General features: G+C 41.0%; 1 protein-coding gene across 2 annotated transcripts in view; it reads right to left on the bottom strand.

Annotated features, from left to right (window-relative positions):
• The window catches only part of LOC121515515 (protein inscuteable homolog), a 104,897-nt gene that overhangs the window by 28,270 nt on the left and 53,537 nt on the right, over positions 1-23,090 (bottom strand). For both annotated transcript variants that reach the window (XM_041796323.1, XM_041796324.1), the window contains exons 3-6: positions 9,895-10,261; positions 9,323-9,375; positions 8,171-8,294; positions 6,988-7,101 (exon numbers count right to left, since the gene is read on the bottom strand). In XM_041796323.1, the coding sequence (XP_041652257.1) occupies positions 6,988-7,101; positions 8,171-8,294; positions 9,323-9,375; positions 9,895-10,261 (658 nt within the window). The remainder of the gene's footprint in view (positions 1-6,987; positions 7,102-8,170; positions 8,295-9,322; positions 9,376-9,894; positions 10,262-23,090) is intronic.

Raw genomic sequence — 23,090 nt, 5'->3', positions numbered from 1 at the left:
CTAATAAGGCCATTATACTGGGCTGGCATGTCGCGTATGCTGTGAAGGCCACGCTGCAGGGGCTTGGAGTGAATAATCAGCCTGCCCTCCAGCCTGACTGCTCCGCCCTGATCGCTGCCTACGCAATATCGCTTCACTGTACCTGGAAGAAGTGTTAGCACTGACGGAAAGGTTTCAGTAAAACCTCTGAGAATCCAAACAGGCTGAGCTGTGTTAGAGAGAAAGAAGTCGTTTGTTTCTCTGTGACGCAGACGATCCCTTAGCTTTCAGATATGATGTTCCAAATGAGTCTGGGGAGGATCTCTGATCATTGTAATGCACTTTAGAGCTTTGGGTTTGCATTCAGCCAATCATAGCTACTTTGCATTAAAGATTTAAATAATTGTTTTGCCTTTTATTTCTACTTAAACAGGTAAAAAATTGTTAAAAGCATTAACTAAACACAACTTTTGTACGTCAAAGAAATGAAGTATCCGCATCACCATCTGTCTTTTCTTGTCTGTTGAAAGCAGATGTTGCTGGACGCCCTTAAAAAAAGTTTTTAAACTCTAATATTGTTTCTTCTCTTCATGTTAAAACTTAATTTCATGCTAACACAACAGATAAAGGGCTGTTGTGTAATTTTATCAACCACTTAGTTTCACTTAAAAAAAAAGAAGCTATTCAATGGTGCCAAGACTTACTGCTTGGCTCAGAGGGTGTCCTAATATTTAAAAAAATAAATAAATTTAATTGTAAAAGCCAAGTATAATTTTCCATTCACTTCACATTTATATGCCACTTTATGTTGATCTATCACAAAAAATCCCAATAAAATATATTTACGTTTGTGGTTGTAACGTGAATAAATGTGAAAGTTCAAGGGGTATGAATACTTTTGCACTGTATTGAAAGTGTATTTAATAAAGAAGGTGAAAAAATTGATATAAGCCATTCTGATTAATAATAGATTTGGACACAAAAAAATGTCATGTCATTGCTATACAGTCATGTGCATACATTTTAGGTGTCAAGGGTTCATTATAGCAGTGGTTTTCAACCTTGGGGTCAGAACCCCCTTGGGGGTCGCTAGACACTAAGAGGGGGTCTCCAGACGCCCTAAAAAAACTAAGAATATTTTTAAAATTACACTGTTGCCACTTTACACCAAATTCGTCAGATTTTAACCCCTTTTCATTTTTTCCTCACCAATTTTAACAAATTGTTGCAATTTAACACCTATTTTTGTCAGTTTTAAACTTTTCCAGTACTGTTTTTTCCTGCCTGTTTTTGCCACTTCTACATCAATTCTTGCCACTTGAATTTAATGTTACCTCTGTTGACCCATTATTGCCACTATTAACCCCTTTTTGCCACTTTTTATGGCCATTTTTATCCCCTTTAACCCCACCATTTGGTATGCCCCTTTTTTGCTAATTTAACCAATTTCGGCCAATATCTGCCTATTTTGTGTTTCTCAGTTAACCCTTGTTGCCAAATTCTAAGCTTTTTTTAATCCCATTTCACCAAATTTCCACCCATTTTTGCCCATTTAAAGCCATTTCAGCCACTTTTTAACTCCCTTTTACCACTATTTATGCCCATTTTTGCCACTTTAACCTAATTTTGCCATCTTCTTCACCATTTTTGTCTAATTTTTGCCACTTCTTAACCATTTTGACTACTTTTAAAACCCAATTTCACTACCTTTTCCACCATTTTTGGCCATTATTAACCCATTGTAACAATTTTTAAACCAATTTTAATCCTTTTTTTTTTTTTAGCAGAAGTTATTTACAGTTTTAAGAAGGCTTTACTGCACAAATGATTACAAAAACATATTTTTTCTTTGATAAGAGTGGTTATTTTTTCAGGCTAAATATAAAATATGGTTATCACAGCTTAACTTTACAATGGACCATAGTTTTTGTTGACCTCCATGGGCCCCCAGTTTGGCTGAGTGGCAGAAAGTCCTCCCCTCTGCACGTGACAATTCCAAATTGTATATGGCTGTGTTCAAACACCTTCAGGTACAGTGGAGGTCCCTGGTCTCTGGCACCTTTATTTTGGGGGTCGCGGGCTGAAAAGGTTGAGAATCACTGCATTATAGGACTCAATAAGCCATAACCTGGGCTGGAGATGCGGGTCAGTCTGGCCAGAGTCAAGCTCGACATGTGTCAACACACGTGTCGCTCAGCAGCCAAGGTTAAGCTCAGCACCATTCGTTTTTGGTAATACGCCCAGAGAGCACCACTGGTTTTCAGGTTCTTGGGACATCCACTGCAGGATATAAACTGGAAACACTGTCTGATAATCAAATTAATTTTAGAAACGAGTGCAAGTAAAAAGAGAGCCCCAACCTGAAGTGTAGTTTTTATCAGACATTGATTAGAACTAGAATTGTGCTGGTCTTATTCTCAGACTACCTCCTGATTCTCCGTTTCACAGATGGCTTAGCTTCTCGTCGGTTTATTCTCTTCCCATCAAATGACTTGCAGTTCTTTCGTTTCCACTGACTTCATCCTCATTCCTTCAGTGAAGCCCACTGAATGCATCCATGCGTTTTGGTACTTGTCTGCCTAAACATAATCATGTAAAACTCCACTTCTTCACTAAAAATACCTCTCAGCCCATTTGTTTGTTTGTAACAGTCGACGCAGCGTGTAATTTCTTTCCATCTCACTGTTTTCTGAACTGAAGTCTGAGCTCTGGCTGCGGCACCAGTGGTTTTCTGAGTTACAAGAAGCTGCAGGCGGTTTACTTCGTGATTGCAAACAAAAAGGTTGTTGGTGAAAAATGTCTTCATTTCACTGGGCAAAGCAGTGCTTGTTTGAAAAAGAAAACCACTTAATTTTCCATGCAAGCAGGACCAAGGATGATCCATTTCTTTCCTGGATTTGTCAAACAGGAACATCTTAATCCACACTGCTATATTTCTGAGCATCACTGCCCTCTTAAACACAGCTTGCATGCTTCCTGAATTATCGCCACGTCATGCTCTCCATGCCTACAAGGACACACAAGCGAGCACCCAGCCAGCACGGACACATTCAGATTAGTATCCATCACTAGAGGAGGGTAAACACACAGACTTGAACGTCATGACACCGCTGCTCTCTAATATTTCAGCAGCTGTCTGATTTACGACGCAGCACATGGCCCTGTATTAAAAACTGTCGGCTCATAACATTTTTCTGTTAAACGGGCTGAACGTTCCCACAGCTGAGCTCCTGATTCCTCAGCAAGTTTGAGGAAGGGCACATCAGGTCAAAAAGAAGATGCTAAATCAACTTAAATGTCAACATGTTTGTCCCTAACAAACCCTAGTAAAAGAAGAGAAAGATGACTTTCTCAGTGTGGTGAAGAAAAAATATAGAGGTTTTTAGATAAATATGTGATCATCAAATCGAGCCACAGCAGACACAGATGTTTTAATTATCTGAATGTCATGCAGTTCATTCACGATCCTCTGGTTATTCAAACTGTTTAGTGTCGATTACATTTAAGTGCAATCACGAGCTCTAACGTGTGAAACTCACATACATTAAGAGGCACATTAGCGGAATAAAACACTGGGTATGTTTGTAAAAATGAGTTATTATGGTGGCAGTGAGATGAGAGATGTGAGATGTCACGCAGCGATTTTGTTCACTTAAAGAGCAGAACGTACAGATATCATGATCAGTGTTGGTTTTATTCTGTCAGGCACAGAATCTCTTTAATTTATGCAAACAAATTATAAGCTTATAATCAACAAAATAGTATTTAGAGGTCAAACCTCATGCCAAAAGCTGGGATGTTTATGAAATGTAAACAAACACAGAACACATGGAATTTAAAAAAAACATTAATTCCATTAAAAACAGCTCAAAAGACGTGATGTTTAATGGAAAAACAGGTAAAATTAATTCATTTATATTTTTATGAAACTACATACATACATTCTGAACTCAGTTCAGAATGTGTGTATGTAGTTACACACTGTAAGCCTGAACAGTTGAAGGTTTTTTAAAAAATGTAGTTGTGTTAACTTAAAAATCTAAGACAGCTTTACCAGCTCTATTTTTATGAGTTAATAGAACTGTTTTTTAGTTCAAGGGCATTGGCACTGGCATTTTACTCAAATTATTTGACTATCATCCCTTAATTTTGAGTTTCCCAGGATGCCTTTGGGCACTAGACCCTTTTGCACCATGAATAAAGTTACTCACTGAGTTAAAGGGGACATATTCAGGCTTTTCTAATAAAAATATGTCCCCTGACCTGTCCACAATCCCCTCAAGTACCAGAAAAATCCATTCCCTCTCTTTCTCCACCTTTCAGAAATTGTGTCCTGAAACAAGCCGTTTTTCCCCTCATGATGTCATGTGGGGAGTTAGCACCCCCCTTAGGTTTGGTTGGCCCTCCCCGCTTGAAAGAAAGTTCCGCTCTCCTCTCTTGATCCTCTCTCAGGATCAGGAGAGCCTGTTGCTCCGTCCCAGAAACCCGATTTGTACTGCGCATGTGCACACACACGTCTACATCCACTCGGCAGCCCACTTGTGCTATTGGCTTAGTTTAAGGTTAACTTACATTAATTTAGATAGGCCTTAATTAGCTTTAGGTTAGGTTTAGCATTTTAATTTCCACTGGTAAGATTTAGGGGTAGTTCATTGGGGTAGGTGTATATTTTAATTAATTAGCTTCCTGGGATTAGGTTTAGCATTTAAATTCCACTGGTTAGGGTTAGAATTAATTTATTGTATGGATCGATGGGGCGTGTTTTGTAGGGGGCGTGTCTTGTAGCAGCTGCAGCTGCAGCTAGACCCTTCTCTGCGGAGCGGATGTAGACATGTGTTTGCACATGCGCAGTACGAATTGGGTTTCCGGGAAGGATCGGGTAGCGACAGAGCCACATCTATTTCCTGAGAGGGGCAGAGTCAGGGGCGGAGTCAAACAGCTCATTAACATTTAAAGCCACAGACACAGGAACAGCTCGTTCTGAGCAGGGCTGAAACAGAGGGGGTTTTAGACATGCAAAAATCCAATACTAGAATGTTTTTTCAGCAACAAACTTCACAGGCATGTTTTGGGGACCTCTGAGAACAATATAAACTTGTCTTAAAGGGGTAAAATATGTGACCTTTAAAGAAGTGGTCCAGTGTGCATCTTTCGGTTGCTGTCACCTCTAGTCTCTTAGGTGCATAAATAAATAAAGTATTAAAAGACACAACAGGAAATTACAGTAAAGACCACATTATTTTTGAAAAGAACTTAAACATGTTGTTTTGAATTCGACTAAAACAGAATTTTTGAGTGTAGAAAAGTTTCGACAGTGCAGTTTAACTTAACTCTATTTCCACTACATAAAAAGTTTGATGTAATCAGTTTCAGCAAATATTTTGAGTACCTTCATCTTGTTTTGTTTTACAGTGCACACACGTAACAAAAAAAGTTGGTGCAGGAGACAGGCCAGTCTTGCACCCTGACTCTTTTATTGTGAAGCCATGCTGTTGTGACCCGTGCAGAATGTCATTTGGCATTGTCTTGTTGGAATAAAAAGAAATGACCCCGAAAAAGACGTCATCTGGATGGTGGCTGCCCAAACCTGGATATACCTCTCAGTATTAATGTTGTATTCACAGATGTGCAAGTGACCCATGCCATGGGTACTAATTCACCCCCACACACACCATCACATATGCTGGATTTTGAACTTTGTGTTGATAATAATTTGGACGGTCCTTTTCCTCTTTAGTCAAGAGGACTCGACGGACATTATTTCTAAAAAAAAAAAGAATTTCAATGCAGACCCTTCAGACCACAACACTCCAGGTCAGTCCATCTCAGATGAGCTCTGTTGGGCTTCTGGATGTTGCTGATATACGGCTTTCACGCTTTCAAAACGTGAATGAGATACATATACATTTGAAATCATCTGATACAATACAGCAGGGCGGCAACTTCCAGCATAAGTGCGAAAACTGATCATATACTTTTTAAGTGCTAACAGCAGATTTTTCAAAACAAGACGAGTGAAGAGTCAAACAGCACACTCTGTTATTAAAGGTGTAAATGTGAGTGTGACAGACTCTCTGGTGTTAGCTAATGAATTGAGACTACAGGTGGAGGCTGTTTAGTATCGGGTATTCATTAGCAGCCATTGACAGGCTGGTTTACTCATTCTCCTCCTGAGGGATCAGATGGAGAGAGAGTAAAATAAGGTGGAGCGGACTGAAAGGTAAAGATACCCGAGCAGCCTGTGATCAATGCTCCCTGCTAATGGGAGCTGACAGTATTGATCTGACAATCTGGCAGTAAAGGAAGTGTGTGTGTGTGTGGGGGCCATCAGGAAGAGTCTTATCACGAGTATCCTGGAAGCAGACTGCAAACTAATGTCCTACTGAGACTTTCTGTCTGCTCTGTCCCATCTTATCTGAGGGTGAGAGAGAGCTTTTTAGCCGCACGTGTAAAGAGATATCTGCAGGACGAACGCTGGCTAAAGGTGGAGCTGCTCATTACAAGGAGGGGTCTAGAGTAAAGGAAGGGGTGGAGGTTTAATATCAAATGAAGCTGCCTCTGCCAAAGACCGGGTGGGAAGAATTGCAAGAATATATTAGATCACGCTGCTGACTTGTCACTGACGTCAGGTTTTCTGACATAGCAGGTTTTTGCACGATTAAATACGTCAGCAGGGACGGGCTGCTTCTCAGATATTGGTTTGAACTGAGGCTTTTTTTGGAATTAAAGTGTTAAATCAAGTAAAATCTTTGGGAAGAGTTGCCTACTTACAGGTATTTTGTTTGTGGTGCTAAATTAATTCTTAGACATTTTAGTAACATTTACTATACATAAAGATGGATGATGCATCTCCATCTTCTACCAGTGTAGAAAAGTGAAGCATAAAGACAAAACAAATTATGAAATGAATCACCAGAGACCACTATTGCATCCAGACAGCCAGTCAGATCTTGCTTGCTGTCCCTGATTATTCAATATTAAAGCCATGGTTTTGTGAGTGATCAATACCTTGGCAATGATGCTGCAGAGCTGAGGTCCGTCCTGAGTGAGAGACAGCAGGTTGCTGATGGCACTGCCGATGGTGTGAACATTGTCTGAAGATTCGATCTGTTTGATCAAGACCTGAAAGATCAGAACTTTAAATTAGACTTAAATTTTCTGCTGCTTTTAACATGTGTTTAATTAGGTTTGAAGGGATTTTTATGAAACTGGATTTTCTAAAACAAATCCCTAAATTTTCTGCATGAAAGAAGTGCCAAAATCAGAAATGTACAACAAAAGCAGATCAGGTTTATCTGACAGAAAGCAAATTTAAAAATAGTGGCCAAGGTGTTGGGTAAAAGTCATTTTATTCCACCATGAAGTTAAGAGATCCTAGAGTTATGACAGAAACAGAGGCGGACTTTATTATAAAGGAAAAGACAGGCGATTGACTGGGGCCCTGGACTGCCGAGGTCCCCGTCAACACCCCCAAGTTGGGGCTTTTCAATTATGACTTTTGGCCACGCCAATCCAAACCAAGCCTAACTGATTTGCTTTTCTGTCACTGGTGAGCTGCACCTGGAATAGTCCTAATCTGGAGTAGGGCCCAAAGTTTTCTGCTTCTGACAATACATTTTCATACGTTTTTTTCCTGGAACACACACTGCAGGGCTCCAAAAATATAATTATTTATTGCACCAACGTGATGTTTTGAGCAGAGTAGCTCTTCATCAGACACTGCAATAAATAATTATATTTTTGGAGTCCTGCAGTGTGCGAGACATCTTTCTGTTCCATGTCAGTCTCTTTTTCGGCTCAGCACCTGCCCACCCAGGTTTGGATATGCGTGTAGACTTTTTTCATACTTTTTTTCCTGCCTCTGCTCAGACTGACTGCATCCAACAGTGGTGGTCTAATCTTAGGGTAAGGATCGTGAGATGTTCGCCTTGGGCCCCAAAATTGCAGAGTCTTCCACCGGTGAGAAAGGCTGTTTATACAGGGTCAAAAACCTCCTCTAGTGCTCGATCTATGTTAATAATTTGACTAAATCCCAGACCAGACATTTAATTTAAATTACAGGGGACTAAAAGGGGAAAAGTGTGGGTCACCTTTAGATTGCATAAATGGATCCTGAATAAATTCAGCAGAAGTTCTGTATATTTAGAGAGTACTGCTTTTGGAGGTGGTAGTTGTGGGAGACTTAACATACCCGGATCTCATTGGCCAAAGCCATGTCGATCATGTTGCTGAAGGAATCACTGACGTCTGTCAGGATCTCGTGGATGGCCTCTCTCATGGACTTCAGGAAGAACTCATCATCAGTATGGAGACACCTGTGGGTAAAAGGACATTTTATTTTGCATTCCACATAAATCAGTTTAAACTATTATTATTGGGCCTCACTCACCAACCATTCTTAATTCAAATTTGTTCTTAAAACCTTAAAATGCAAGTTTTAGCCACCCTTATCCTCATCCCTGCATACCATGATACGTATCCTCATCCCTCCATCCTATGATCCTTAACCAACTCCCTCCATCCCACGACTCACCCTCATCCCTTATTTCCATGACCCCTACCCCAGTTCCTCCATCCCACAATCCCTACCCTCAATCCCTCCATCCCCAAACCCTTACTCTCATCCCTGCATTCCTTGACTGTTACCCTTACCCCTCCATCCCATGAATCCTAACTGTAATCCCTCCATCCCATGACCCTTACCCTCATATCTCCATCCCATGACCCTAACCCTTCCATCCCACAACCCTACTCTCAATCCCTCCATCCCATAACCCTAACCCTCATCCCTTCATCCAATAGCCCATACCCTTATTCTTTAACCCAAGACCTTTACCCCAATCCCTCCATCCTTCAACCCTTACCCTCATCCTTTCATCCAATGACCCTTACTCTAATCCTCCATCCCACGGCCCCTAACCCAGTCCCTCCATCCCATGACCCCTACCCTCAACCCTTCATCCCATAACCCTTACCCTCATCTCTCAACCCTTCCCCTTATCCCTTCTTTCTCATGACCCCTACCCTAATACCTCCATCCAATGCCCCTTTCCCGCAATACCTCCATCCCACAACCCCTTCCCTCATCCCTCCATCCCATGACCCTTACCCTCATCTCTCCATTTCATGACCCTTATTCTAATCCCTTCATCCCATGACCCTTGTTCTTATCCCTCCATCCCATGACCCTCAGAGAGAGATCATGAGGGTCAACGTTTGCTGTTTAAGAAAACGTTTCAATCAGACATAGGTTTCTCTTAAACTGAAACTTTAAAGAAGAAAATTATTAAGATTTTAGTGGTGAATGAGGACCGAAGTCTGGTATTTTGTTATGAGATTTCACCTTTCTGTGATGTTGGTCAGCTCCATGCATTTTTCCAGCAGAGATTTCTCATACTGCAAAACCAAAACCAAAAGAAGACACAGACAATTATTAGTGATTTTTGAACACATTGTTATTTCATAGCATGACTGTAAGCTCAATAATCCTAATTATTGATTTTTGTTATTACAAGTTAACGCAAAACAAAATTCAGAGTTAATTTCAGTCAAAGTTAAAAATGTGTGTTTTTGATATCTTATCTGAGTTAATGTGACAACTGTTTCTCTGCATGATCTTGAGGACCTAAATTAAGGTTTGGGCCTAAGAGATGAGTGAATAATTTTTAATTTAGCTGTGACAGTACAGTCACATGATGGCCTTTGAAGACACTATTAATACACTGATGAGTGCAGGAAATGTTTAATAGGCTTTATTCTAAAATGAGACCTTTTCATGCAACAGCATTTTAAAAAAAACCTCTAAATTAGAATGTCGGGAAGGCCTCTAAATTCTAAAACTTCACTGTAGATTTTCCTTTAAAACATCCTTTACTGCTGAAAATCTCACAAATCTAGACATGCTTCATATTTCACCTTCTGCATCTCAGGCGGTGTACTCCGGGCCGCGCTGTACTCGTGCACCAGAGAGCGCACGTGACAGTTGGCCCTCACGGCGGTGCTGTGGACCCTCTGCCAGCGGCCTTTCTCCAGCCGCTGGAACATCTTTCCCAGCTCCGTGCTGACCACTAACGCTCGCCTGAGTAGAGTCTGCAGGTTGTTCCTTGCCACGTGTTCGCCTGCACCAACCCCAGACGCCACGATCAGCTCTCCCTGCTGGGAGTCCTCCTCCACCCCGATGGGCTTGGCCTGGAGGACGCACATGCACTCCACCTCGGTCATGTGGCGGAGGTCCTCCATCCATCGCTGGACCGAGTCCACCTGGAGAGACTGCATGCGGGTACTGTGGGAGGAAAAAATAAATATCATAAGGCAGAGTTCATTTTAGCAGAACAGATTTGGCTGTTGTGAAGGCCTTTTCTGTTCCAGAGGACAGACATGTGGTTTAAAGTTCAGAGTGATAACATATGATGAGGACTCAGAAATGGAGATACAAGTAGTAAGTGGGCTTTATAGGGCATGTTTTTAAACCATAATACTAATGTGTGCTACAATAGCATTAGCTTGTTTATTGCTTATGTTACAAAAGAGATACTGCAATTGGAAATGCTTTGTTTTACACTTCATAAAATGGTTTCCAAACTTTCCGCATACAAATGTGCACTACACAGCAGGATCCGTCTGTATCAGATTTTTAATGCCCTCAAACTTTCCCCAGATTTTACTGGGGTATACGGTATTCTGGGTGTTTAAAAACCCACATTATATATGCATTTTTCCACGTGCACATGCAAGAGTCTGCCTCTGCAGGCTCTCCATTCAATCCTTTAACAAAATACTTCCAGGTTTAGAAAAACAAACATTGATTACAGGGATACTTAAAGAGATTTAAAGGTGAAGCATTGTTTTCACAGGTAAACAGAGCTGCATCAGGATCCTCTGTCTCATGTTTTTCCTCTCTGTGCATTATAGCTCAAATGCTCTCTTCAGCCCTGGCTTTACTAGGAAATATATTTTGAAAAAAATCACAATCCATAACAATTATCATACACTGTCTAAGCATGTGAGGTAACATTTCATGTGTGTCTAAGCATACAAAGATAGGCTTTACTTATTATTTATTCCTGTGTTGTGCAGCCTGGTAAGCTCCATTCTGCCGTAAGTTCACTTCACAGCCTTGGTTCCTAACCTGGGGTCCAGGACCCCCTTAGGGGGCTGCCAGATATCACAGGGGGGTGCGAGGCTCTGTCTGCCCTGAGGTTGTTACAATTAGATTTGCACATATCAACAGAAATCATGGCACAACACTTAGAAGTAATTCATACAATGGATGATGGGTAAAAGAATTTGAGTGCAAGGCTGCTTCGGTTGAATTTACACAAAAAAAAAAAAAAAAAATTATGTTCATTTTGGCCACAAAGTATCACTATTTTTTTGCGTTGGTCCTAAGGGGGGTCAAGTTTTCTTAGATATAAAAAAAAGGTTGGGAACCACTGCTTTACAGAAGGCTCACTGTATAAAAAGTTACAGACTACATTAGAGCCTCAATAATCCCCACCCCCAGATTAACGTCATCTAAATTTTACATATAAGGTTTAGCTAGGTTAAAGTGTTTCTATAAACTCTCGATGGTTTAATTCTGCTTGACTTTGCACCTGTAGCTATTTAACAGAAAGAAGAATTAAACTGTTTTTAAACTGAATGTTGAGACTGAAAGAATATTAGTAATTAGGAATGAGAACCAAATCTGGTACACAGCAAAACCGCTAGAGCTGAATTGACATTGGGACTGTTGAATCTAATACTCTCTAACACATTAAACACTTTAGGAAGTGTTAGTAGTTTAACTCGATTAGTGTTAACATAAAAAGCACTCACAGTGTTATTTTTTACACATTAAAGTGTAATTTAAACGCAATATTGTTTATGCCTTTCACATCCAGTGTAAATCTAAGATTTTATAAATTTCAACTATACAGTGCAGAGCACTTTACATTCTTAATAAATATATAGATTGCACCTCACATCAAACAACTGTGGCAAACTTAGTGGATAACTTCACTCATGGTGCAGAAGTGTTTAACTTTAAAAACAACAATAATTAACCTGAAACATGAGCAAATTAATCATTGCAGTGATCACTTCACAACAGGCACCATGTAAACACAACTTCTAAATACATCAAATAGATCAACTGATTCTATACAGTTAGATTAACATTGTCAAAAAAAAACTCTACTGACAACTTTTCTCTCAGTGGAGTTAAAATTTAACTTTGGAGTCTAACACTGAAAATTCAGCTCTTTTGGTGTGCACTTTAATAGGTACCAACCTAATTCCATTGGTACTCCCAAGGATTGATTCATGTAAAATCAAACAGTACCATATTTCTGTACCTAAACATATCCTCATGACTATGAGAGGGTGGAAGAGTAGGTGATTTTCCATGCCGGACATGAACACAGCATTGCACACACAAAAGCACACTGACGTAGCAGCTTATTCAATCAACAAAGCAAGCATGGCTGATAGGAAGAGGTCAAAGGTTAGGCTCCACTTTTCATAATGCAATGCAGATTATGCTGCAATATTTGTGACCTGTATTGGTTCAGATATGAAAGGTACCCATCTCTCTTGGTAACTCTACTTGAAATCTGAATATGTTTTTTCAAACATGCATGCTGTATGAGTCTAACACCATAATTGGCCCTTTATACATAAGCAAATAAAACCCCAAAATAAACTCAACCTGTTCAGTGCTTTAAATCCTCCACAGAATTCCTAAAATCAATGCTGTGTACTTGAGGTTAATTATCCTCAGATTACTGCCACTTGTCCGTTCATTATGGAGACGATTCTGAAGACTCTCTGCAGTGAACAAACACTCCCCTCCAATCAATACAGTCCCTCCTAGGACTGACCCTAATGAACACAGGCTTAAGGGGGAAATCCAGGGTCCTGAATCCACTGAGAAAAAGCTCCTTAAAAAATGATGGTCAATAAATACAAACAGGCAGTATGTCTCTAATGAACCCTCATGTTTGCAGTTTGTGGAAAACGGCAGCTCACTGGAGACATTAAATATTGCTTTGGGATTTATTTCTGATTAAAGGAAAGCTTGTGGCTGTGTGTAAACTCAAAACATAGATTTTAAACAGGTGGGCAACAGCTTACATCATAATGTAGTATCCTTAAGCAGGTGTTTGGTTTCAGCTTTCAGCCAGAGCTGGTTAGGCCAGGCCAGATCATTAGGAATCCACAGCTGCAATTATATTTAATCCACTGTCAAAGCATGCAGACTGCAGCTGTTTACTGGAGATTCAACGCAGATTTTAGAAAGGTCAGGAAAAAGGTCTAACTGAATGGTAAAACAGATTAACTCAGCATAAATGTTAAATAAAATATTGTGAACCAGTCCATTCTAAGATATTTACTGTGAGAAATGAAAGAAAATACAAGAACCCAACCATAAAAGCCTTAAAATACAACAATGGGAAATATACAAAGTAATGTGAAGGGGTTAACACTGTCGCCTCACAGCAAGAAGGTCCCTGGTTCCTGGTCGGGGCCTTTCTGTATGGAGTTTGCATGTTTTCCCTGTGCATGCTTGAGTTGTCTCCGGGTTCTCCGGCTTCCTCTGACCACCAAAAACATGCTCGTTAGGTTAATTGGTGACTCTAAATTGGCTGCAGGTGTGAATGTGAGTGTGCCTGGTTGTCTGTTTATAGCCGTATGCCATGTACCATATTTGATTCAAATAACTACAGTACCAATGTTTATGCCTCCTGACAGCTGATTGATGATCAGTCGGCACCGTCATCATAAACTGATATCGCTTCACGTGACGCTGCAGAAAGAAGGACGTCCCATGGGTCGTTAGAAATCTTCAGGCCTCTGCTTTGATTCCTCTAGTCTCTCCATGAGTCTCTGGTGGGACGGACTAAGACTCAAGGAAAAGACTTCAGCCAGAGACCCGGTATAGAAAAGCAAAAATGGCAAATAGGCCAAGAAGTGGCAAGAAATTAGTGAAAGTGGATAAAAAGGAGAGAGGAAGTGGCATAAACAAGTTACTGGTTGTAAAAATGGTCAAAAAATGGCAAAACTTAATGAAAAAATGAGTGAAAAGTGACCAAAATGGGCAAAAAGCCGCAAGGAACGGCAGAAATCGAAAAAATTGCCCACTTAATTTCAAAAGGCAAATCAAATGGGCAAAAAGTAGCAAAACATGCCAAAATAAAGGGGAAAAACTGCCAAAAAGTAGGATCAAAGTGGCTAAAATGGGGAGAAGTGGCAAAAAAACAAGTTACTGGTGGCAAAAATGGTCAAAAACGGCAAAAACATTATGAAAAATGAGTAAAAAGTGACTAAAATGGGCAAAAAGCAGTAAAGAGTGGCAACAATTGGAAAAGCATGCCCAATAAAGGGGGAAAATTGCCAAAAAGCAGGATTAAAGTGGCAAAAATTGTCAAAAAATGGCTCTAGGCTTCTACCACGTCTCTACCTCCACGGTGTTTGTCATTCCCAATCTCCGTCACTATTCGCAGTGTTTTGAACCCCCCCAAGATACCCCCACCACGTCCCCATGTGCCCCCCACCACGGCATTCACCGATTACTCCCTCCCCGGCAGGGTGGAAACACCGTGAGGCAAAGCATTGGTTTCGCTACATGTGGACTGTCATGGCGGATGCATTGCCTGCCAATGCCAACAGATGCACTGACAGTCTCACCCATGGTCTCACCAGACGACTGAAAGTCATGGCAGAGGGTAAATATTCCTCTATTCCTCCCAACATTGTGAGTATTCTCGCTACAATTCGCTGTCTTTCTCTCTGTTACGCTCCGACTTGTCTCCTTGACTGGGTGTGCATCTTTCAAACTCTATAAACTCCAAAACTTTGAATAGAAACACACCAAAAATGCTGCTGGGATTGTTCGCCATCTCCTGGTGTGAAGTAGTAACAACAGTAGAAAAGCACTCAGAGAGCGCAGACCTCCGCCATTAGCCCTATCTCCCAATAATAAAGAATCCTTTAAAAAATTCCTGGATCCGGATCATTCCCAAAATCTAATCAGTTCTTCCTTATGCCATTTCTGACATTTCCTGGAATTTCATCAAAATCCGTCCATAACTTTTTGAGTTATGTTGCTAACAAACAAACACACTAACAAACCCTCCCGATCACATAACCTCCTTGGCGGAGGTAAAAATTAGTGAAAAGTGACTCAACTGGGCAAAAAGCAGCAAAGAGGGTCAAAAATTGGAAAAAAAAAAGCCCATTTAATTTTAAAAGTCAGCTTAAATGGGCAAAAAGTAGCGGGGGGGGGTTGCCAAAAGGCAGGATAAAAGTGGCAAAAAATGGGCTAAAATAAGTGAAAAACAATTAAATTGACCAAAAAATTGAAAAAAAGGGGCAAAAAACTGCAAATAAGGTTAATTCGAAATATACAGACAAAAAAAAAATTGCTTTTTTGTGTATTCTTAGGTCAAAGTTTCTCTTTTGAAGGTTTTCTGAGGGAATAATATTTTAAATTAAGACATAAAAGAGCCACAAATCATCGCAAAAGAGCCACATGTGACTCAAGAATCAGGCGTTAACACTGTTGTAGATTGTTGTCGTGCAAACAAAGCCTGATTATGTCCTTGGTAAATGTGCAACAATAATCCATCTAATGTTGATATTCCTGTCTCACCTTAATTATTCTGTCCAAGCGTCACGTCCTCCTGAAAAAGAAAGTTTTGGAGCACAAATGCACACACAACACACACAGAAGCCCACACTGAGGATGTATATGAATATGTAAATAAAGCGTACTCTCAGTCAATCACCTGTCAGACGAGGAGGAGGAATAATAAATAAATTCAAATCTGTAGGTTGCAGAGCGAGGAGGCTCACTGTTCAAAACTCTACGGTGAATAAACTTCCCTCAGTTTGAAAAAGGATTTAACAGACTGTGAATGAAGACTGGTAAAATATAAGAGCACATCGTCACATGAGGTACTTCTGATTAATAAGGGGGTTGTTCTGTTCAGTGGGCTCTTCCTGATCACTGTGACTTCTGAAAGAAATATGAGGGGAAATCTCCATGATTAAAGGAGTTAGCATGTCCTGAAGGTTCCTTAGAAATAAAGCAGCACTGACTCCCTCTGTCTCACATTACAAAACACTCCTTCACCGCGTTACTTGTTAGGGATTAATCACACAGTTGTGAATAACACGGTGACTCAGATGGAGTCAAATGAGCCACACAGCTCGATCTCTGTCACGGATGAAGAGCAGATGAATAGAGCTCTCCACTCTTAATTGGCATCATTTTCTGACACATTTCACCCAATTAGCCTCCACAGGAAATGTCCGGAAACTTCTATTATGATAAGCAGCACAAAAGCGACACTCTGAGTCCGGAAACATATAAACAAACAACCAATTTGATCAAAAAAAAGCGCAGAAATATGCTAAATTCTGACCCGGTGCGGCTATCTGAAACCATTTCCCTCAGTTATATAACAGCGGCGTATGAGGATGAACTCGTCTTGATTTACACGCCCATCAAACCACAAAACCTTCCCCTCACTGCGCAGGGGGAAAAAAGATGATAATAATAGGTTTGTTTTCCAAAGGAGGGGAAGCGGTGCTCTTCAGCTCGCAGGGAATGACAAATATTTACATGCAGGGCCAAGAGGGGGTCAGACAACAGCGGCTCTATTATCACAGACGGGATCCTGTGAAGATGAAGCAGCACGCTTTCAAATGGCGGGCGGCTGTCAGAAAACTCAACAACAATGGGAGGAGCAAGGATGTTTAAGAGATTTCCTCTTTTTCTTTATAAAAACTGAACTTTTAAGATTTTGACATGCTTTATAATGAGTAGTAGAAGTCTATCAATTCAGCAATGTTAATGTATCTCACCTATTTGTAGTGCTTACAATGTGTTACAATGAGCACACTTGGGGTACCTGTGCAATTATCTGCAAAAACTTTCTGTCACAGGTACAAAACTCTAGTTATAAAAAAGCCATCCTGACCTACCTGGGCCTATGTGAAAAAGTAAGGTCCCTCAAACTAATAACTGGTCATGCCACCCTTGGTGGCAACAACTGCAAGCAACCCAGCCAGCATGTCCATGTGGGCCCCATATGGGTTATATGCAGGCTACCGTATGGGTTCCATGTAGGTTTGTCTGTGGGTTCCATGGAGGCCTCACCTGTGAGGACCTGCAAGTGTGGATCAGCCCATATGAGTCCAATATAGGCCCCATCTAGAGATCCTTGCATTTGCCCATGTTTACTACAAGTAGGATCTATCTTGGATCTTTGTGTCCAGCTAAACTTTTGCCCAAGTCTCTCCTGCTGTCCAGGTATTCCTTCTTCAGTTCTCTAAGTTAATTATTTGGTCTGGTGTTCAGGTGAACCCAGCCTTTGCTATCTCTTCCGCAAGTTCAGCATGTAACTTGCACTACTTCCCAGCTTCACCTGGAATTCTGTAGGTCTCCAGCCAACTTTGCACTTCTCAGGTTCAGAACCAATTTTTTCTTGGTTTGAATGGGCCGGCCAGTTCAAAATTAGGTTCAGGAACTGGAACAGGCACGGTGCCCTGCCAGACTGAAAGGCCTCTCATAGGCGAAGAAACTTTGACGTAGGGCACTTCTTCTTCTGTTGGAACCAAACTATGTTTACTGAGGTACTTTTATTCAACGTCATCGACTCAAAACACAGCGTCATCAATGCTAGCCGGGCCCTTAGATGGGTAGCTCGGTTCCCCTGCCGTGCTGGGCTATTATAACAAGTCAAACCAAGTCGAGCTAATCAGCCCCACATGTGGGTCTGGATTTAACTCTGGGATAGTTACCATGGGTCTGAGCTGAGCTTCACAGTTCAATAAAGAGGAAACAACTAGAACAAAGAAAGAACTCAGAGTTACTGTGTGGATTTTACCATGAAATTCTGATTTAGATGGAAATTTTGACTTGTTAACTCAGAGTGTTATCTGCTATCTGTGATGTTCACCTGAACCAGGATGTACTGTAAATCAGGCCCACACAGGCTGTCAGTAAAATCAAACTTGAATCCATGACAAGGCTTTACGTGTCACAGGAAATGCAGAAAAGTTTGTGAGGCGCGGCGGCACATCGTTGGTTTAGATCTTTCACAGATGCTGTTGACATCAGCTGAAATGTTGAACACAAGCTGCTTTTAAAAGACTGGAAACTTTCTTTATAACAGGCAGACAGCTGCATAAAGTCAAAAAGAGAGATCAATGCACAGAATTGCATAACATCTGTAAACATGCAGGGAGTATGTCCTGATTCTGGTTATGTAAGGAATCATGTCGCTGAGGCAGTGAGCTCACTCTTCCTGTTACACTTCAGGAGGAAACGTTAACTTGAGCTTTTAGATGATTCACTTTTTTAACTTTTCATGAGATCTGGAGTTGTTCTGCTGGATGAGTCACCGAGAGGTCTCTGCTCTGACTGTTCTGCTCCATAATCGTCGCTCTGATTCAAACCCACTTTTACAAAGCTCAGGGGTTACTGACGGCTAAACCAGCCTCTGTATGTGTGCTGGGTTTACGGTTAACAGTAGATTAAATTAGGGATTATTTTTAGCCTTTAAGTTGTTATTATTGGTTATTTGGGGGTTTTAATACTCTGCACCTGCAATATAAGACAAACAGTACCATTTTATTTTGGGTTTTGTTAGTGTAGTCTGCCTGATGGGTGCACCGGTTTCAGCTAAAATATGGAGCAAATAACCTTATCATCTACTCATGGCTCTTTGAGCTGACAGCTACATATTTAAGGTACTGTAAGACATCACAGTTACTGGGGGAAAGCTGTGTAGAAGTGTGATTTTGTTAGCCCTTTTTAAATAAAGAAAAACTAATAATCCAGGGTAATTTCCTCCATTAAACTGTGTGTAAGCTGTGTGGCTGTTTGCCATGGTGTAATGCCAACTCATGCTGTAAGTGGAGGAAGTGAATCGTACAAAAATGAATGATACAACTATCACACATGACCTGAGAGCTCAGACTGCTCAGATTTAGACATTAAAAATCACCAATTTCAACAAATTATTGCAACAAAATCAGCGTACTAATGATCTGCTGCTTCTCCTCTTCATGCTTGGTTCATAACTCGTGTGTGTCTTGGGGATTCCATGAGAAATGGGTCATGAAAATGAAAAGACATGGAAATAAAAATGCTCCTTCATTTATTTGTATCAACAAATCGTAGCTGTGGGGCTTCAGGTGCTGTCAGCCAGTTTCTGCAGGTGCATCCAGGAAAAGCACTAAGGTTAGGGAATCAGCTCTGCTTACACTGTACAAGACTATAAAGTCCATCTACACAGATACACTACATGGACAAAATAATACAGCTGCCTGACCATCACAGCAGGGACTGTGATTACAATATATATATTTTAATAAGGAGTTGATCCACCTTTTGCAGCTAGAACAGCCTCCACTCTTAGAAGGCTTTCCACAAGATTTTGGAGGTTTTTATTTATGAAGTCAGGCATTGATGTTGGACCAGAAGGCCTGGCATGTAATATCCTTTCCAGTTCTTTCCAAAGATGCTAGATGGGGTTGAGGTCAGGACTCTGCCAGTCAAGTTCTTCCACACCAAACTCATTGAACCTTGTCTTGGACCTTGCAGTCACATTGGAATAGGAAAGGGCCTTCCCCAAACTGTTGCCACAAAGTTGGGAGCATAGCATTGTCCAGAATGTCTTGGTATGCTGAAGCATTAAGATTGGCCTTCTCTGATAAGGAGCCTATCTAACCTGACACGCCAGAAAACAATCAATACTAAGCGTTTGGGAAAGGGCAGAGGATTTGAAAAAAAACTCAGTGTGATTGGATGAACGTTCTGTCTGTCACATCTTTATGAGCCAATCAGTGCAACAAATACATGACGTAGCCGCAATCGAGGTGCGCGTGCACAGCTTCCAAGGAACAACGCGAACCATGGCGACTGTAGACATGTCAGTCCTCGACTATTGTCGTTTTTTAAAAAGAAACAACTCACTGCTGTACTGCCCCTCGTTGCTGATTGGTCCTGTCACTTTCTAACCGGGCCCAGTCAGTTCAGACAGGAGCTTTGCAAGATGGATTCACCAGTGAGAAACAAGGAAACGGGCATATCCATCTGCTTTGCAAGGCCAGCTTGTGATGACACAAAGACTACATCCATGGTTTATAAAGTCATAAAACTCAAACTTTGCTCTGAAACCATTAAAGATAAAAAACTGCATTGCTTTATTATTCTTTTTGTAGCTCCAGCCAACATATAATAAATATTAATTTCCCCTCAAACACAGGGATTTCTGACCAGCTGCAGTGATTCATCATAAAATTGATATTCAGTAATCCTCCAACAAATGAAAATAAGTCACTGATGCAATTTCATGAGTAAAATGTCCCTCAAATGATCCAGTTACCTCGTCCATTTTTCAAAGCTAAGACTCTTTCACATCCAGCGTCTTTAAAGATTGAATCATCAGCGTTTTTTTTTTCAAAGAGGGAAACCTTCAGCAGACAAAGAAAGAAAACAGAAACACACAAACGACTGAATTCCATCACAGGGTGTGAGTCAGTTTGAGGCTAAAAACAGCAACAGCATCCGCATGAAAACACTGTGAGCATTAATCTCTTAGCGTGTGCTGTCTGTGGGATGCTAGCTAATCGCATCATGAAGATAAGGGAAATAAATGACAATATAAATGTGCTTTAAACCGGAGAGAGAGTCACGTCTCTGCCTCACACACGACCAGCTCTGAGTGAGGTGTTTCACGTTAGCTAGTGCAGCGGTTTGAGACATTCGTGGAGGAACGGTTGTCGCTCAGGTTGGGCTTTTATTGAACATCAGGAGGTGATCTGTTCTTCAGGGGTGGATGAACTTTACTGCACTTTTACCTCGTATTATAAAAAGCTACATACGACACTTCATAGATCATGAGCAGAGGATGAAATGAAGCTGTGTCTGTCTGGAGGACAGGTGTAGATTGATAAGTCTTGAAGGCAGTTTATAGAGTCTAACAGTGCCCATCCACTTATTCTGCAGTTGTAGGTCCAGAAGTAAAATTCCCCATTCATATCCCCCATGTCAACATTTTTAATGCATAAACCAAGCAAACCAGCTACCTGAGTACTAATGACTATGATTTAATTTGGTGGAAAAACAGCAATCAAAAATATAAAATACTTAACCCCTTTAAAATGACTGACCTAATTCAACAGACCAGCCTGTTGGTGCTAGTAGTCTCACAATTAGTGAAATAGGGATCACCTGTGTTTTAAAGACACCAGTGACTGGAGGGTCCAGGGCTACCACTACACCATGAAGACAAAAGAACACCTCAAGAAACTCAGAGGAAATGATACTGAAAAGTATAAGTCAGGAAATGGATTCAAAAAAAATTTCAAAGGCACTGAAAATTTAAATTCAACATCCAGAAATGGAAGGAATATGGCACATGTGTAAATTTGCCTAGATCAGGCCGTCCTCACAAACTGAGTGACCATGCAAGAAGGAGACTAGTGAGAGAGGCCACCAAGACACCTATGACTACTCTGAAGGAGTTACAAGCTTCAGCAGCTGCAGATAAGAGAAACTCTGCATACAACAACTCTTGGCTGGATTCTTCATCAGTCAAAGCTTTATGGGAGAGTGGCAAAGAGAAAACTCAGATTGAATCTGGACTAGAGTTCACCAGAAGGCATTTTGGAGACTCCACAGTCAAGTGGAAGAAAGTTCTTTGGTCTGATGAGACCAAAATGGTGGTTATAGGTCATCCGACACGATGCTTTGTTTGGTGGACACCACAAAAACACCATCCCCAATGTGAAGCATGGTAGTGGCAGCATCATGCTGTGGGGATGCTTCTCAGCAGCCTGCCCTGGAAGGCTTGAAAAGGTAGAGAGTAAAATGAATGCAGCAAAATAAAGGAACATCATAATCAGTATCAGTTTTATTTAGCAAAACAATGACTCAAAGCATACTGCAAAAGCTACACAAAAACGGCTTAGGTGAATGTTCTGGAGTGGCGAGTCAAAGCCCAGACCTCATCCAGAGAATTTGTGGCTGGACTATAAAAGGGCTGTTCATGTCTGATCCCTGTGTAACCTGGCAGAGCTTGAGCAATTTGCAAAGAAGAATGGAGTAAAATTGCAGAGTCCAGATGTGGAAGCCTGATTGAGACCCATCCACGAAGGTGTATGGACTAAATACTGACTTGAAGGGGAAAATATTTATGCAGACGCTTATTTTACATTACATATTTTTAGTTAATAGTCATTACTTCATAGAAATCTGTTTTCACTTTGACATTAAAGAGAATTATATTGACTTTAAATGATTAATAAAATCAATAAAAGGGGGGAGAACATTTTAAAAACACTGTAACTAAAAAAAAGATGCCACAATATCAGGACTATTAGGTCTCATGTTGTGTTAACTCAGTGGGTATTTTTATGTGTCTGGATGTAAACAGGCGTGTGTGAGAGCTGGAGTGTAAGTCATGAGAAAGAGAACAAACAACAGAGAGAATTAAGTTGGACTGAGTCAGACCCTGAGACAGAGAATAAATAAAAAACAGACAGAGTGTTCTGGTTTAGGTGAGTCTACCCTTGGCTAAACATTAGAGGCCATCTGAAACATCTGGAAGTCAGATGTCTGCCTCGGCTGCCAGGATTCAGCTGTACCAGTCAGAGGCCGCTTACCAGGCGCTACTTCAGGAGGAGCGCAGACTCGACCTTCGCCCGCAAACTCAAGGCGTGACCCTCACATCCAAAAGTACCATTAGCCATATGCTTTAACCATTTGCTGAGCTCATCTGTCACTTCTTTACGCAGCGAGGCTGCAATTTGTTCCTCCCCGGTGCAGCTGTAGCCTTGGTGTGCTCAGATATTCTGGTTTCTAAGCAGTAGAGGAATTCTTTAGCATCCTAGTCAGCCTCTTTGTATATCTGCCTCCATTTTAATTCTTTCTGGGACAACAGTGTCCTTGTTTCTTCTGTCACTGGAAGCCAAAGCCATAATGGTCTGCTCCTCAAAATCTCACAGCTCATTCTGCCCACATTTCCATTCATTCTGTAGCCGTGGACTGTGGTTCTGTTGTGGTATTTGACTGAAATTTCCATTTGTTCATGAGTGACATCAGGCGTCAGGCTGTG

This window comes from Cheilinus undulatus, linkage group 9 (assembly GCF_018320785.1).
Source record: "Cheilinus undulatus linkage group 9, ASM1832078v1, whole genome shotgun sequence".
NCBI classification, from domain to species: domain Eukaryota; kingdom Metazoa; phylum Chordata; class Actinopteri; order Labriformes; family Labridae; genus Cheilinus; species Cheilinus undulatus.
The sequence above is the reverse complement of the archived record's forward strand: the minus strand, read 5'-3'. Positions and strand labels throughout refer to the sequence as shown.